Here is a 15,971-nt window from a genome sequence, read left to right as displayed (position 1 = left end):
TTATGAAATTTGATATAAAAAAACATATTAAAAATATATATATATAATTCTTTATCGGGGCCTGATTGCTTGTTGGGTTTTGTAGCATGGCTGCAAGTAAGCCATGGAGAAGCGCACATAGCCGCCATGTTCAAAACAGAGGATAGCTATGAGACTGCTGGTTGGGTTATTGCACGCGAGGGGTGTTGGTCCATGCTCAAGGGTGGTTTGCTCGTCAACGCTTCCGGCCCTGCCGAGCTCTACTTCCAGGTTGTTCTCCTCTTCACTTCTACGTCATGTTCTTGGCTATTTCCTATGGATATAGAAATCATTTGTTTGCATGATCTACTGTACTGCCATAAAAATCTCAGTTTTAGCATAATATTTTGACCATCTCCTCCATTGCTCCCTCATATTTTCAGAGCGACAATGCGGAGGTAGATATATTGGCAGATAGTATCTCGCTCCAGCCATTTACGCATGAAGAATGGAAATCTCACCAAGATCAAAGCGTCGAGAAGGTGGGGGAACTAGCTATCCTATGACATCGAATTTTTCTTTCAAAGACTTCGACAGTAATTGATGTAAGAGTATTCTATATACACTCGCAGATGCGCAAGAAATCGGTGAAAATCCAAGTTTTGGATCAACATGGCCAACCAGTTTCAAATGCCACAGTTTCCATCAAACAGAACGGATCGAGATTCCCAGTGGGGTGCGCCATAAACCAAAACATTCTCCAACACCCCGCGTACCAAAACTGGTTCACGGAGAGATTCAAATACAGCGTGTTCGAAAACGAGATGAAATGGTACTCAACCGAGCGATCCCGCGGAGTCGAAGACTATTCGATCGCAGATTCCATGCTTCGATTCACCCAATCCCACGGAGTCACGGTTCGTGGACACAACGTCTTCTGGGACAACCCATCTTACCAGCCTGGGTGGGTCGGAGGACTTTCGCCCAATGACCTTCGGGCAGCTTCGGACAGGAGGATAAAGTCCGTGGTGGGAAGGTATAGGGGGCAACTTATTCATTGGGACGTTGTGAATGAGAACTTGCACTATTCGTTCTTTGAGAGTAAGCTTGGCGGGAGTGCATCAACCAACTTTTACCAGCAGGCGAACCTTATTGACTCGAGGGCCACGCCATTCTTGAACGAGTACAACACGATTGAGGAGAGTCGAGATCCATCGTCCTCGCCGCCAAAGTATTTGCAGAAGATATCGGAGTTGCGGCGGGAGGGGTATAATGGCCCTTTAGGGATCGGGCTTCAGGGCCATTTCGGGAATGCCAATTTGCCTTATTTGAGGTCTTCGCTTGATCAGCTCGCTTCCGCTAGATTGCCCATCTGGGTCACTGAATTGGATGTCAAGTCGGGGCCGAACCAGGTAAATGTAGTATACAATCTAACAAATTTACATTTATGCAAATCCCACCATTAATGATTCTAACAAGATATCACTCATTTTTTGAACAGGCTAGTTGCTTGGATCAAGTTCTAAGGGAAATTCACGCTCATGCCTCAGTACAAGGCATAATGATTTGGTCGGCATGGAGTCCTGGCGGATGCTACGCCATGTGTTTAACAGACAACAACTTCAAGAATTTACCCACCGGCTATGTCGTCGACAGTTTCTTGCGGACATTGACTCTAGCAGACGGTGTTCAAGAAACCACGGACGCTAATGGCGTGCTTGAAACATCGTTGTTCCACGGCGAATATGAAGCGGAAATCAGCCATCCCCGGGGAGTAAAAAGCCATAAGTTCGGTGTGGTGCCAAACGAGGAACGGGAAGAAGAGGAAGGTGGATTGGTGTATAAGATTAGAGTATGAGAGATCGATGGGAGTTTTGCATTTCATATTGTGTTTCAACTCATTTTTGTAGGCCTGAGGTTCGGTTTAAACGACAATCCAAATTAGTTTACCAAACTGTCTCGTAGCAAGGTCCTTGGTATGCACATATGCAATTTGCTTGCTTGTAAGAACACTAACATGAAGTACGAAGATGCACGCAGACGCTAATTTTATATATACAATTCTTTTTAAAAAAAATACAATATGTCAATTTATGTTGTATATTTTATAACACTAGAAAAATGTACGTGCGTTGCACGTGAACAACTAAATCGTTGGAAATATAAGTATGAAATTTTCATAATATTTAAATGAATTAAAATATGGTTAATAGTATTTATTAATTGAAACAAACCAAATCACAAAATCAAAAAACATGGCCATATATGGTATATGAATCGAAGAAGTTATCTTATCCACATGACACATGTCACGCCCCGGGACGGGGGTTAGTTGACACCGGCGTTGCTCTCAAATATTCATTCGAAAACAACAAGCCTCAAAAGTACAGAATTTCAGAAACCCGTCTTTTATTCATAATACTGAATATTCAATGTCTGATACAACTCAATTAATAATGTTTTACAGCGGAAATGTAAAACCAAATATTACAGTATCTTAACAGATGCAGCGAAATATAATAAACGTAAACTGAGAACAATAGTCTTCTTCACCAGCCCCAGAACTGGATCTGCTCTTCTTCTTCTAACATTTCTTCAGTACTCTTATCTGAGATGGGTTTGGTGGGTGAGTGATTGTCACTCAGTAAGCAGGGGCGGGAATAACTCCCAGTTTTCGAAATCGTTTTCAACAGAAACAGTAATATAATAATATACAGAAAACTCATATTTTCATAACAGAAATCAGAATTCAGAATTTACAGGCTTCCGAACAGAAATCAGAATTAGTAAGCACTGAACACGTTAGTGAATTTCATGGCTAAACTGATTTCAGTCCCCTATATGTTCTCTCCTTTAAGGGGTGAGGCCAGAATCAGAATCAGAATTTAGAAATGTTCAGAATATATATTCCTACCATTAGTTCACTAGGGAGTTTCAGTGCTTCAAAATTATATATCAGAAATCATGCAAAAACTGAACTTTAAAACAGAATTATCAAACGGATTTCAAGATATTTATACATAAGCCCACTTACAGTAATTTGCTAAAGAATTTCGGTGGAAGTCTGGAAAATCTGCTTGCCTTGCTACTGGATTCTGCAATTTCGAAAATCAGCCCTCTCTTAGCTCGAAAATTCAAGTGATAATCTCAAAATTTGTGTAAACCATTTCAGAGACTTGAGGGTGCTATTTATAGGCCGAAATTTGACTGTTAGCCTTCCAATTAATGCCATAATCTGACATTAATAATCTTTATTTCGTGTTGAATGCTTCAGTTACAAGTTATGGTCTGAATTAGTAACTGTCTGCTGGAATTTCGTGATGCTGCTGCTGCTGCTGATGGTCTGAATTAGTAACTGTCTGCTGGAATTTCGTGCTGCTGCTGGATTCCAATCTGCTGGAAAAATACCAGCTTCTGAAATATTAGCTTCTGCTGGAATTTTTAGCTTTTGCTACTGCTGAAATTTCAGGTTCTCACAACACACTTTTCATTATACTTCTTGTTTGGTTTTGATAACTCAACAACTCTTTCTCATAGTTTGTTATAATATACATATAACCATTTTGTATACTCAGCAAATATATGAGCATCTTTAACATCTATTATATTATTTAAAATCCTCATCTGTAATCTGACATGCTCATAGTTTAATTTCCTATCAAGGCGTTTTTTCGGTTTTCTACATTGTTTTTATCCAGTAATCTTATTTTCCAAATATTTATTTTATTGTTGAATGATTTTTCAGTTTTTGATAATCATCAACTATAACTCATAAGAATAAATATTTTTTTTAGTAGTGCTTGGTTTTTACTTGTGACTAAAAGCATGTATAACATATATATTCTTCAACAACATAACCAATGAATTGTGCTGTAATTTATTAAAATATCGCGATATTTGTAATATCATTTTTATATATTTATTATTAATATTATCAACATATAGCTATAAGTTTAAAAAAAATTTAACAAATATTTCTCAATTAGTGTGACAAAAAAACTTGAAAATATTTTCAAATGATTATATCTTAGAACTGTGTCATCGTTTAATTTGATGCAATTCAGGAAAGTCATTTCATTCGTCATTTTTTTAGAAGATTTGGAACAATGATTGTGTGCATCATATCGTGGGGATGAACAGTTTCAATCACTATTCAGCTAAGTAAATTTATTTGGCGAGTAGTTATCTATGTCACCATCATATATCTCATGAATTAGTTTTATTAGCCACTTTAACTAAAAAATGCACAAAATTGAGATAATATTGGAAGAAATAAAGTGCAATCGGTTCAATGTCTCAATTTACTAAAAATGCACAAAATTGATCTATTGTGTCCACAAAACTTTAGAATTGTTCTCATACCATTAAAAATAGAATGAGAATTATACACAATTGTTTTCATGTATTTCTTTTTCTGAATGAAGAATTTTTCTTTTTGTTTATTTTTTGAGAAATATTGATATTTTACGTGGAATCAATATGTTGCAAACTATGAAGTAGCAACATAATCACTAGAGAACCCTTAAAGGTTTACACGTACAATTTTCCAATTTCTTCTTCATTGTGCTGCGTTGAAATCTAAATATGAATATTTCGTGATCTTAATACTTTGCTTTAAATATGCAATCAAATATATATGTATATGTTTCATGTCACTTAGTTAGACCTAATTTTAAATATCTAAAAAAATGTGTCTGAATTATATCATATAGAAATAATGACATAGTAATACAGAAATAATGACATAGTAATATGCAACATTATTTTTTTTAACATGTTTTTTTCATCCACTGTGTTTGTCATAAATTTTTTGTTCAAAATTTGATTCATTTCTTAACTATATATATGGAGAACCAATAAATTATATAATTCCCAGAAATCATATATTACCCTCTTCGTAGAGCATAAGACCCAAAATATGTGGCTTTGATTGGTGTACTCTCATACATATTTTCATATAAAAAAAGATAAATAATAGAATATCAGAAAAATCAATTGCCGCCAACAATACTAAACAAAATAATTTTAAAAATTCATGACACAAACAACCTCCATAAAAAAATGATAACTCAAAGTTCAAAAATAATTTATTTAGTACAATAACAAAGAAATTGAAGTATATACAAGCAACAAAAATCATAAATCACTCTCAAATTAAATAGTAACTCATATTATTCAATTTTTTAATAAATTTTTCAATATTTTTTTTTCAAATAAAGAGAAGGTGCCTTATTTACGTCATGCTTTCATAAATATTTTACTTTTAAAAAAAACAAACAAAGGAAAAAATGGTGCCTCAAAATCATCATGAAAAATCCTTTAATAAAACTTTAAGAAATAAAAATATAATACGAAGTCACACAATTTTTCTTAAATCAAAGAAAAATATTAGACCGTTGACAAAATATATCTGGCAACGACAAAACATACGTTAACTTGTGATACAATTGAAATTTAGAATCATGCAAAATCATTTAATTAGAACAAAATCATATGCCAAAAATTTACTTGATATTTTCTCTTCTAACAATTTATCTGTGTTTGTTGTCCACAAGAAGACTCATAGATGCACCAATTTTTTTAGTCCACCTATTAATTTCACAATAAATAATACTACAAAAATAATATAGTCAAACACATAAAAACTCAAATTCAAATATCTTCAATCAATTTAAATAAAAAATTTTGGATAGAGAATATAATAATGTTGTAAAAAAATTTGAATACTGATTTATATACAGAAGTCTGAAAATACATTTGTCCCAATAAAGAAAAAAATATTATCTCTTTATATTCTGAGATATAAGCTAAAAACGAAAAAATATTTCATAATTTTTAATATTTTCTAAGTCACTTCAAACTAAGTAATGTAAGCAAACTAACATGCATTAATATATTATGTGTTTAAGAATTAACAAAATATCTCAAGAATTTTTTTTAAAAATAATCATTTTTTAGGACATATGGTTTTGTTTTATATTTTCTTTCGGTGGACAAACAAATCACATAAGGAATCCAAACACAACATGATCAATACAAACGACATATAACACCAAAACATGTAATTCTATGTTAAAAAACACATCTCATTGCAATAACACAAAATAATCAAATGAAGCATATTATTTAGTAATATTTATTTAGCAGCATATATAAAAAATTGACTAAATATCTTAAAAACAGTGTTTGGAATAACTTACATACAAACATTTCTCTCAATCATGTATTTCTATTGACACATAAAGAGTTTGAAAATATCTTTATTATAAATGGGAGAAAGAAGTTTTATATAACCTTAATATTAATATTTATTAATAATTTATTTTTATTCAATCCGACTCATCTGTCTTCGTCTGCCTATTATTACCTATCATCAATATGGTAGATATTTTTCATGAATTTGACGGAAATGTATAAATTTACTAATTAAAATTAAATTTAAAAATAAATTAAAAAATAATTAGTTTGATTGAGTTAAGTACACTATTAATGATATTATTAAACTAACATAAAAAATGGCTTAAATAACATCACGAACATGACAAATTATAAAACAAAAAATAGTAAAATGGTAAGGTTACAAATGAAAATCATATATTTAATAGATAATATTTATTTAACATCATATATCAATCATATATATTTGTTGATACATAAGTAGTCTTAAAATATTTCTATTGTAAATGAGAAGAAGATGTTTTATATGACTTTAATTGTTTTTAATTATTTAAGTTTTTTTCAATGTCACCCATCTCCATTCGTTTTCCTATTATTACTTTAATGTTCGTAATATTAATAATTTTTTTAATGTATAATATTATAAGAGTGATTTTTTATTAATTTGATGTCATTGTGTTAGGATCGAGAAAGAGTTAAGAGGGCTTTCACATTTTCTTTTGTAAAATATATTTTCAACCGTTTTTAGGCGGTTCGAAATACTTCTCTCTCAAACGGTCGAAAGAGGTGAACCACAGAAATGTGCGGAAGATGGTTCACTTCCTTTTGACAGATATTTCTCAAATATTTAGTAATCTAAACAACAAGAATATCAATAACAGATTGCATAAGATAAACGACACAGTATTTTATGGATGTTCGGAGATTAAATACTCCTACGTCACCCCTTCTTCCTTGGTAGGAAGGAATCCACTAAAAGACTTTGACTTTACAAATCGTTTGTAACAGCCCAATCCAATCAGGACTTATCCCATTGCCTGTTTTGGAACTCCTAGTGATCACTTTACACTTCTGGATGTTTACGAACCCTCAGTTCACCAGACTTCCAAACTTTAATCAAGTAACCATAGGTTATTGATAAAACAGTAGTTTGTTTTGGTAGCACGAAAGGATCCTTGAGAGATCAAATATGTGACTGTAAAGCTGCGTGCAAATGAGCGATAATGAAGATGTAAACTGTGAATGCGCTCTAAGATTTTTGTGAAGGCAAGCTGAAAGACTTCTTTCAATCAGTGTTAGAGTTGTGTAGCTTGCTTGTCTAGCTTTCATTTCTTTCCAGATAATATAACCGAGTGATGTAACGGTCAGAAAGTACATTTACCGTAAACCTGAGCTCCTGAATCAGATGAGTCATTTTCTCATTTATGAGCAATAAATACTTGTATTTAAACTTCCTTTTGCTTATCATAAATTTGAAGCTCTTTTCTTGAGGTTTACTCCTTTGAGCGACTGTACATGCAGCAGTAGGATATGAAAACTGTCTCTGAATGTCTTTTCTAGGAAAGAGTTATTAATGCATATCTTCCTTGGAATTGATGTGAGATCGTTGACTTTCGAGAATTTGAATTGCATTCAACCGGTCAGGGAATGTTGGAAAGCAATAAGTAGATCTCTTAAATGAAACGACTGAACCATAAGGAATAGACGGTTGAAAACTAGCGGTTGAGAATTTCTAACCGCGGTTGAGAATTTCTAACCGCGGTTGATTTCTAATTTATCATATACCAAAATTCCTGAAATTTCATTTCTTAACACATTGTATAAATTAAAGTAATTAATTTAAATTTAAAAATAAAAGTAAAATTAAATTTAAAATAAAATAAAATTAAAATAATAAATAGCTTGATTGAGTTAAATGCTCTATTAATAATCTTATTAAACTAACATAGAAAATAACTTAAAAAACATCATGAACATTATACAAATTATAAAATAAAAAGGGTAAAATAGTAAGTTTACAAAGTAAAATCAAAATAATAATTAATTTGATTGAGTTAAGTACACTATTAATTATCATATTAAACTAAAATGAAAAATAACAATAAACAAAACGGTAAAATAGTAAGTTTACAAATAAAATTCACATATTTATAATAATAAAATAAAATAAAATAGATGTTAGTAATATTAGCAACTTTTTTAAAATATATAACATTATGATAAATTTATAAGTAAAATCAAAATAATAATTAATTTGATTGTTTTAAGTACAATAAGTTTACAAATAAAAGTCACATATTTTTAATAAGAAAATAAAATAAAATAGTTGTTAGTAATATTAGCAATTTTTTTTAAAATGTATGACATTATGATAAATTTACAAGTAAAATCAAAATATTAATTAATTTGATTGAGTTAAGTATACTATTAATTATCATATTAAACTAACATTAAAAATGACTTAAGAACCCTATGAACATGACAAAATATAAAGCAAATGAAAGGATAAAAAAAAAAACTCACAAATGAAAGTTAAGTACACTATAAAGCAAATGAAAGGATAAAAAAGAAAACTCACAAATGAAAGTAAAGTACACTATTAATTAACATATTACACTAACATATAAAATTACTTAAAGAACCAAATGACAAGTAAAATCAAAATATTAATTAATTTGATTGAGTTAAGTATACTATTAATTATCATATTAAACTAACATTAAAAATGACTTAAGAACCCTATGAACATGACAAAATATAAAGCAAATGAAAGGATAAAAAAAAAAACTCACAAATGAAAGTTAAGTACACTATAAAGCAAATGAAAGGATAAAAAAGAAAACTCACAAATGAAAGTAAAGTACACTATTAATTAACATATTACACTAACATATAAAATTACTTAAAGAACCAAATGACTATGACAAACTATAAAATAAACAAAAGGGTAAAAAGGTAAGCTCACAATTAAAACTCATATATTTATAATAGTATATATATATATATATATATATATTAGAGTATTAGATTAGATTAGATTAATACTAATTGAAACAAGGCAAACCTGCCTAAAAGAAAATAATAAACAAAATAACCGATTCTTAAAGAGGCTTAAACCACAATTTACGTAGATAGAGCAGACAAAATGACAACTGATTAAGGGGATGCATTGGTTATAAACTTTTAATGAATTTTTATGGAGATATTCAATCTATACTTTATAAAAGTTTATTGTTATGTAATGTAAACTTTTGTTGAATTTTAAAAAGTCGTGTGATATTCAAACTTGATTTTTAAAACTTTAGAAAAATTTATAGGTATTCAAAATGACGATAGACTTTTAATGACTCCATGGACTTCTGTTAGAGTGAGTCTCTTGTGGGACCGTCTCACGGATCTTAATCTGTGAGACGAGTCAATTCTACCGATATTCACAATAAAAAGTAATACTTTTAACATAAAAAGTAATAATTTTTCATGGATGCCCAAATAAGAGATCTGTCTCAAAAATACGACCCGTGAGACCGTCTAACACAAGTTTTTGCCTTTCTGTTAAGTACAAAAATTAAAGCATAAGGTACTACAACAATAACATTTCAAAAAATGTCTTTGATCAAACCTAAAGATTTAGATGTACATTTAATTGAGAAATCTACCAAACTCACGTACTCAATACAAATACTAATTTTTTTTATGTTTGTTAATTGTTTTTTATGACTTTAAATATGACATAAAATAATATTCTGCAACAATAATTGTAACGCCCAATCGAAAATATACAAGAACCATGTAGACCGCTGATAAAGATTTAATTATTTAAATTAAGGATTTAAGTTTTGATCAATTTTCGAAAAATTTATGTGAAGTTTTGAGGTACTTGGTAATTGGTACTGCAGTGAAATTTTCGAAGGAATACAATTAAAGGTGTTATGTTTTGCGAATTTTCTGAAAGTGTGTATATATATATATATATATATATATATATATATATATACTTGGTAATTGGTACTGCAGTGAAATTTTCGAAGGAATACAATCGAACAATTAAAGGTGTTATGTTTTGCGAATTTTCTGAAAGTGTATATATATATATATATATATATATATATATATGTGTGTGTGTGTGTGTGTGTATATATATATATATATCTATATGTGTGTGTGTGTGAGTGTGTGTGTGTGTGTGTGTGTGTGTGAGTCTCATGTGAGACCGTCTTTGTGAGAAGGGTCAACCCTATCGATGTTCACAATAAAAAAGTAATACTCTTAGCATAAAATGTAATATTTTTTCATGGATAATCCAAATAATAGACTCATCTCACAAATATGACCCGTGAGATCGTCTCACACAAGTTTTTGCCTATATATATATGGTGTTGGTCCCACGTGCGGAATTTGAGATAATAAAACCCGAAAGTAAAGAATAAACTGGACACCGAGATTTACGTGGAAAACCCCTAAAAATTATTAGGGTAAAAATCACAGGCAAGATGAAAAGAATTTCCACTATAATATTTTGTGGTTTACAACTCACTCGCTGTGTTTCCAAAGAGAACACACACTCTTTAAATCCAGGAGAACAAAACACCTCACAAATATTATAGAACTAAGCACTCAAATGCTTATAAGATGAGAGAAAATTCGAAGAAGGGATAATTTCCAAATGAAGAGAGGAGCTCTATTTATAGAGCCTCTTGACCGTGTGAAGACGCGTATAAAACATGTCTTCCATCTTTCTACGAAACCTTTGAGCAGCCCACGTTTCTTTTTTCTTTGATTCAGCTGCCCACTCCCGACATGCATTTAATGCATTCACAATTGCCTACATTTCTCCCACTTGGAGATTTGATTGAGAATCAAACACATCTCCACACATCCTTTCAATCTTGCCATTACCTGCTGCTTACGTTTTCGCTAGACCACTGGAAAATCTACACCACTCAAACTTATCAGTGTTCACTGATTTTGTGAGAAAATCAGCTATGTTTTCTTTCGTATGAATCTTCTGCATATCCACACTTCCTTCTTCTACTACTTCCCGCACAAAGTGAAATTGGACTCCAATGTGTTTAGTCCTGGAATGAAAGGCTGGATTCCTTGCGATATGCAAGGCACTCTGACTGTCACAAAACAAAGGAACATTCTCTTGTTTGTGCCCGATCTCCTCCAATAACCTTTTAATCCATATTGCCTCCTTGCAAGCTTGAGTAGCTGTCATGTATTCTGCCTCTGTTGTAGATAATGCCACAACTGTCTGCAGTTTTGAAACCCAGCTTACTGCTCCCCCTGCAAGTGTAAACACATAACCAGTAGTAGATTTTCTCTTATCAGGATCACCTGCATAATCTGAATCGACAAAGCCCCTGAGTGTAAAATCCGATCCTCCATAACATAATGCAGCATTCGAAGTACCCTTAATGTATCTAAGGATCCTCTTAACAGTGCTCCAATGCTCTCTTCCAGGATTCTCCATATACCGACTAACTGCTTCCACTGCTTGAGCAATGTCTGGTCTTGTACAAATCATAGCGAATATCAAACTTCCCACTGCTGATGCATACGGTACTCGAGACATCTCCATCCTCTCTGCTTCACTGCTAGGACTCATCTCGGAGGATAACTTGAAGTTAACAGGAATAGGGGTCGATATTGGCTTACTATCTTGCATGTTGAAGCGTTGCAAGATTTTCTTCAAATAATTTTTCTGCGAAAGCCAAATCTTTCTGTTACTTCTGTCTCGATGAACTTGCATCCCTAGAATCTTGTTTGCTGGTCCCAAGTCCTTCATATCAAATTCCCTAGCCAATTGTGCCTTCAATCCTTGGACCTGATCTTTGTTGGGGCCTGCTACCAACATGTCGTCCACATACAACAGCAAAATGATATAATCATCACCAGACCTCTTGAAATACGTACAAGGGTCTGCACTCAGTCTATTGTATCCAAGGCTCATGATATAGGAATCAAATCTCTTGTACCAACACCTCGGCGCCTGTTTGAGATCGTACAGAGATTTCTTCAACCTGCAAACCAAGTTCTCTTTGCCTTTTTCCGCAAAACCTTCTGGCTGGAGCATATAGATTTCTTCTTCAAGATCTCCATGAAGAAATGCCGTTTTCACATCTAGCTGTTCTAGATGTAGGTCAAACACCGCACACAATGCCAGCACCACTCTGACTGTTGTAAGCCGAACCACAGGAGAAAATATCTCATTGAAGTCAATGCCTTCTTTCTGAGCATACCCTTTTACCACCAACCTAGCACGATACCGCTCCACTTGGTTATTGCCATCACGCTTGATCTTATAGACTCATCTGTTTCCAATGGCTTTCCTCCCTCCTGGTAGTGTAACAAGATCCCAAGTTTTATTTATGTCTAATGCCTCCAACTCTTCTTGCATTGTCATCCACAAGGATACATCCGAGCTTTGAGTAGCCTCGTGGAAACTTGATGGCTCGCCATCCTATGATAATAGACAATATGCAATATTGCTTTCAGTGACATAATCTGAAAGCCAAACTGGTGGTCTTCTGTCTCGAGTTGACTGCCTCACATTGGAAACCTCAGACTCAACATGCTCTTGTTCTTCGTGCTCTGGTATTGCTTCACAAGAAACTTGACTTTCATCCGTCTTATTTTCCACCTGAAAAATAGTAGTTTCTGAATTCGATGTGCCTTTGTCTCCCTTTACTTTATCTTCCTCAAAAATAACATCCCTGCTGATGACAAGCTTGTGAACAGTAGGATCTCACAAGCGAAACCCCTTTACTCCATCAGCATATCCCAAGAAGATACATTTTCTGGATTTCGAATCCAACTTTGATCTTTCTTGCTCATTGTACAGAACGTACACAGGACTTCCAAATGTATGCAAATGAGAATAATCTGTCGGCTTCCCGGTCCACATCTCCATGGGAGTTTTTAGATCAATCGCCACTGAAGGAGAACGATTGATAATATAACAAGCGGTTTTGACTGCTTCCGCCCAAAATGACTTTTCTAGACCCGCAGTCCTCAACATAGCTCTTGTTCTGTCCAACAAGGTCCTGTTCATCCGCTCCGCCACTCCGTTCTGTTGAGGTGTGTAAGCCGCCGTGAACTGTCTCTTGATGCCCTCATGTTGACAAAATGCATCAAACTCGTCACTGGTATATTCTCCTCCATTGTCAGTCCTCAGACACTTGATTTTCTTTTCTGAATCAAGTTCAACCCGCGCTTTGAAATCTTTGAAGATCTGGAAAACATCTGATTTCTTCTTGATTGGATACGCCCAACATCTCCTAGAAAAATCATCAATAAACGAGACAAAGTATCTCGGGGATACAACTGGTGCTTGCCAAACATCCGAATGAATCAGCTCCAATATGCTTTTGCTCCTGGCAGTAGAAGTGCCAAACTTTAATCTGTGTTGTTTACTGGTAACACAGTGCTCACAAAAGGGTAGTGACACTTTTGTAAGTCCCGGCAGCAGCTTCCGTTCTGAGAGAATTTTCAACCCCTGTTCTGACATATGCCCGAGCTTTCTATGCCATAACACTGTTAATTCTTTTACTGAACCATTTGATGCAACAGCTAGCTCCGCCTCCTTGTGTGTTTCTCCCAAAAGTACATACAGATTGGCAGCAACCTTTTCCGCCTTCATAACCACAAGCGCGCCTTTCACAATTTTCATGATCCCCTTCTCGATCCGAGTTTTGCACCCGATGTCATCCAATTTTCCCAAGGACAAAAAATTTTTCGTGAGTCCTTTCACATGTCGTACCTCCCGTATGGTGCGAATGGTGCCATCAAACATTTTAATTTTGATAGTACCGACCCCAGCGATTTCCAAGGCATGATCTCCCATGAATACAGATCCTCCTGAGATTGGTTCATAATGATCAAACCATTCTCTCTGAGACGTCATGTGCCACGTCGCTCCTGAATCCATAATCCATGTATCACAAAATTTGTGTCTACCTTCCGCAACAGTTGCCGCTTCGCTGAATAATATTTCGCCACCGCTTGAAGTACTGGCCACATTTCCTTGAGAAATCTTCTCGATACTCGTACACTCTTTCTTGAAGTGCCATTTACCGCCACATTTGAAGCAGTAAATATTTTTCTTTTTACTTCTAGACTTTGATCTACCTTGTCTTTGTCTCCCACTGGAGTCACGGTCCATGAATCTTCCTCTTATCATCGGTAAAGCCTCTGCCTGCTTCGATGTTACCAACCTATCTTCCTTATTCTTGCGCCGGCTTTCTTCTCCGAGAACCGCAGTTAAGACATCGTCGAATCTTAGAAAGCCCATAAGAATATTGTTGGTAATGTTGATGATAAGTTGATCATATGAATCTGGTAGACTTTGAAGTAGAAGCTCCGCACGTTCATTTTCCTCTATTTTATGCCCCATGGAAGTGAGTTGGGCAAATAGGGTATTTAGTGTGTTGATATGGTCGGTCATCGATGAGGATTCCGCAATCCGAAGAGTATAAAGCCTTCTCTTTAGGAAAATCATGTTGTGTAGGGACTTGACCTCGTACATCTTTGTCAGAGTATCCCAGATAACTTTGGCTGTTTTTATCTCAGAGATACTTGACAAAACTTCGTCTGCTATTGCCAAGTGTAAATTGGCAACGGCATTATCATTCATCTCATTCCACTTTCCATCATCCGCAATCTCCACCGGTCTATATCCAATAGTCGCCAAACAATTCTCTTTTCTTAAAACTGCTTGTATCTTTATTTTTCACAACATAAAATTGCTTCCGTTGAACTTTGCTATCTCGTACCTTCCCGCCATTATGTCTACAATAATTTTAGTAGACCGGACAAAATAATCCCGCCTTATAAAAAATCTCAAAAAATCTTTTCTGATGTGGAAGATTAGTCTAGGCTGCAACCACAGAGCATACTCAAAATTTTATGAAATTTTAAACCAAGGCTCTGATACCACTTGTTGGTCCCACGTGCGGAATTTGAGATAATAAAACCCGAAAATAAAGAATAAACTGGACACCGAGATTTACGTGGAAAACCCCTAAAAATTATTAGGGTAAAAACCACGGGCAAGATGAAAAGAATTTCCACTATAATATTTTGTGGTGTACAACTCACTCACTGTGTTTCCAAAGAGAACACACACTCTCTTAATACAGGAGAACAAAACACCTCACAAATATTATAGAACTAAGCACTCAAATGCTTATAAGATGAGAGAAAACTCGAAGAAGGGATAATTTCCAAATGAAGGGAGGAGCTCTATTTATAGAGCCCCTTGACCGTATGAAGACGCGTATAAAACGCGTCTTCCATCTTTCCACGAAACCTTTGAGCAGCTCACGTTTCTTTTTTCTTTGATTCAGCTGCCCACTCCCGACATGCATTTAATGCATTCATAATTGCCTACATATGGGTGTTGGATATGTGATAGTTATCCATTATGGTTATGATTTTTTGTTTTTATGCGAAAGGATTATTCGTCTTTCAAAACAAGCAAATTTCAAAACATGTTCATGAGTTGTGTGTGCGTGTTCGTACTATGTGCATGTTGTGATATGTGTGTGCGTGTCATGCTGTGGATGCGCGCGCGCGCACTATGCGTGTGAGTGGCTCCCAAATTTTAAACAAAATGGATTAACTGGGTGGAAGTGATGGATATGTTGTTAGAATTTCTCAAAATACATGTTTCAACGTATTTACAAACATGATATATAATATATGAAAGCAAATCGAGCGTTATCTCCGGTCATCGAATAATTTATAAATTTTTTGTTTTCCTCCGATTGAAGCTTTCTAAGCACTCCAATACTCTATGTAGATGATGCATTTTGTTCTTATGAGGTGTGTACTTA

General features: G+C 34.1%; 1 protein-coding gene across 1 annotated transcript; it reads left to right on the top strand.

The window, feature by feature from the left end:
* Positions 1 to 85: 85 nt before the first annotated feature.
* On the top strand, positions 86 to 1,816 carry LOC140812482 (endo-1,4-beta-xylanase 5-like). The gene is made up of 4 exons (XM_073170751.1): positions 86 to 249; positions 402 to 500; positions 591 to 1,370; positions 1,460 to 1,816. Exons 1-4 carry the CDS (start codon positions 127 to 129, stop codon positions 1,814 to 1,816), a joined length of 1,359 nt encoding a protein of 452 aa, XP_073026852.1. The 5' UTR covers positions 86 to 126.
* Positions 1,817 to 15,971: the final 14,155 nt, after the last annotated feature.

Source organism: Primulina eburnea, chromosome 14 (assembly GCF_022965805.1).
Source record: "Primulina eburnea isolate SZY01 chromosome 14, ASM2296580v1, whole genome shotgun sequence".
Lineage (NCBI taxonomy): Eukaryota > Viridiplantae > Streptophyta > Magnoliopsida > Lamiales > Gesneriaceae > Primulina > Primulina eburnea.
The sequence above is the reverse complement of the archived record's forward strand: the minus strand, read 5'-3'. Positions and strand labels throughout refer to the sequence as shown.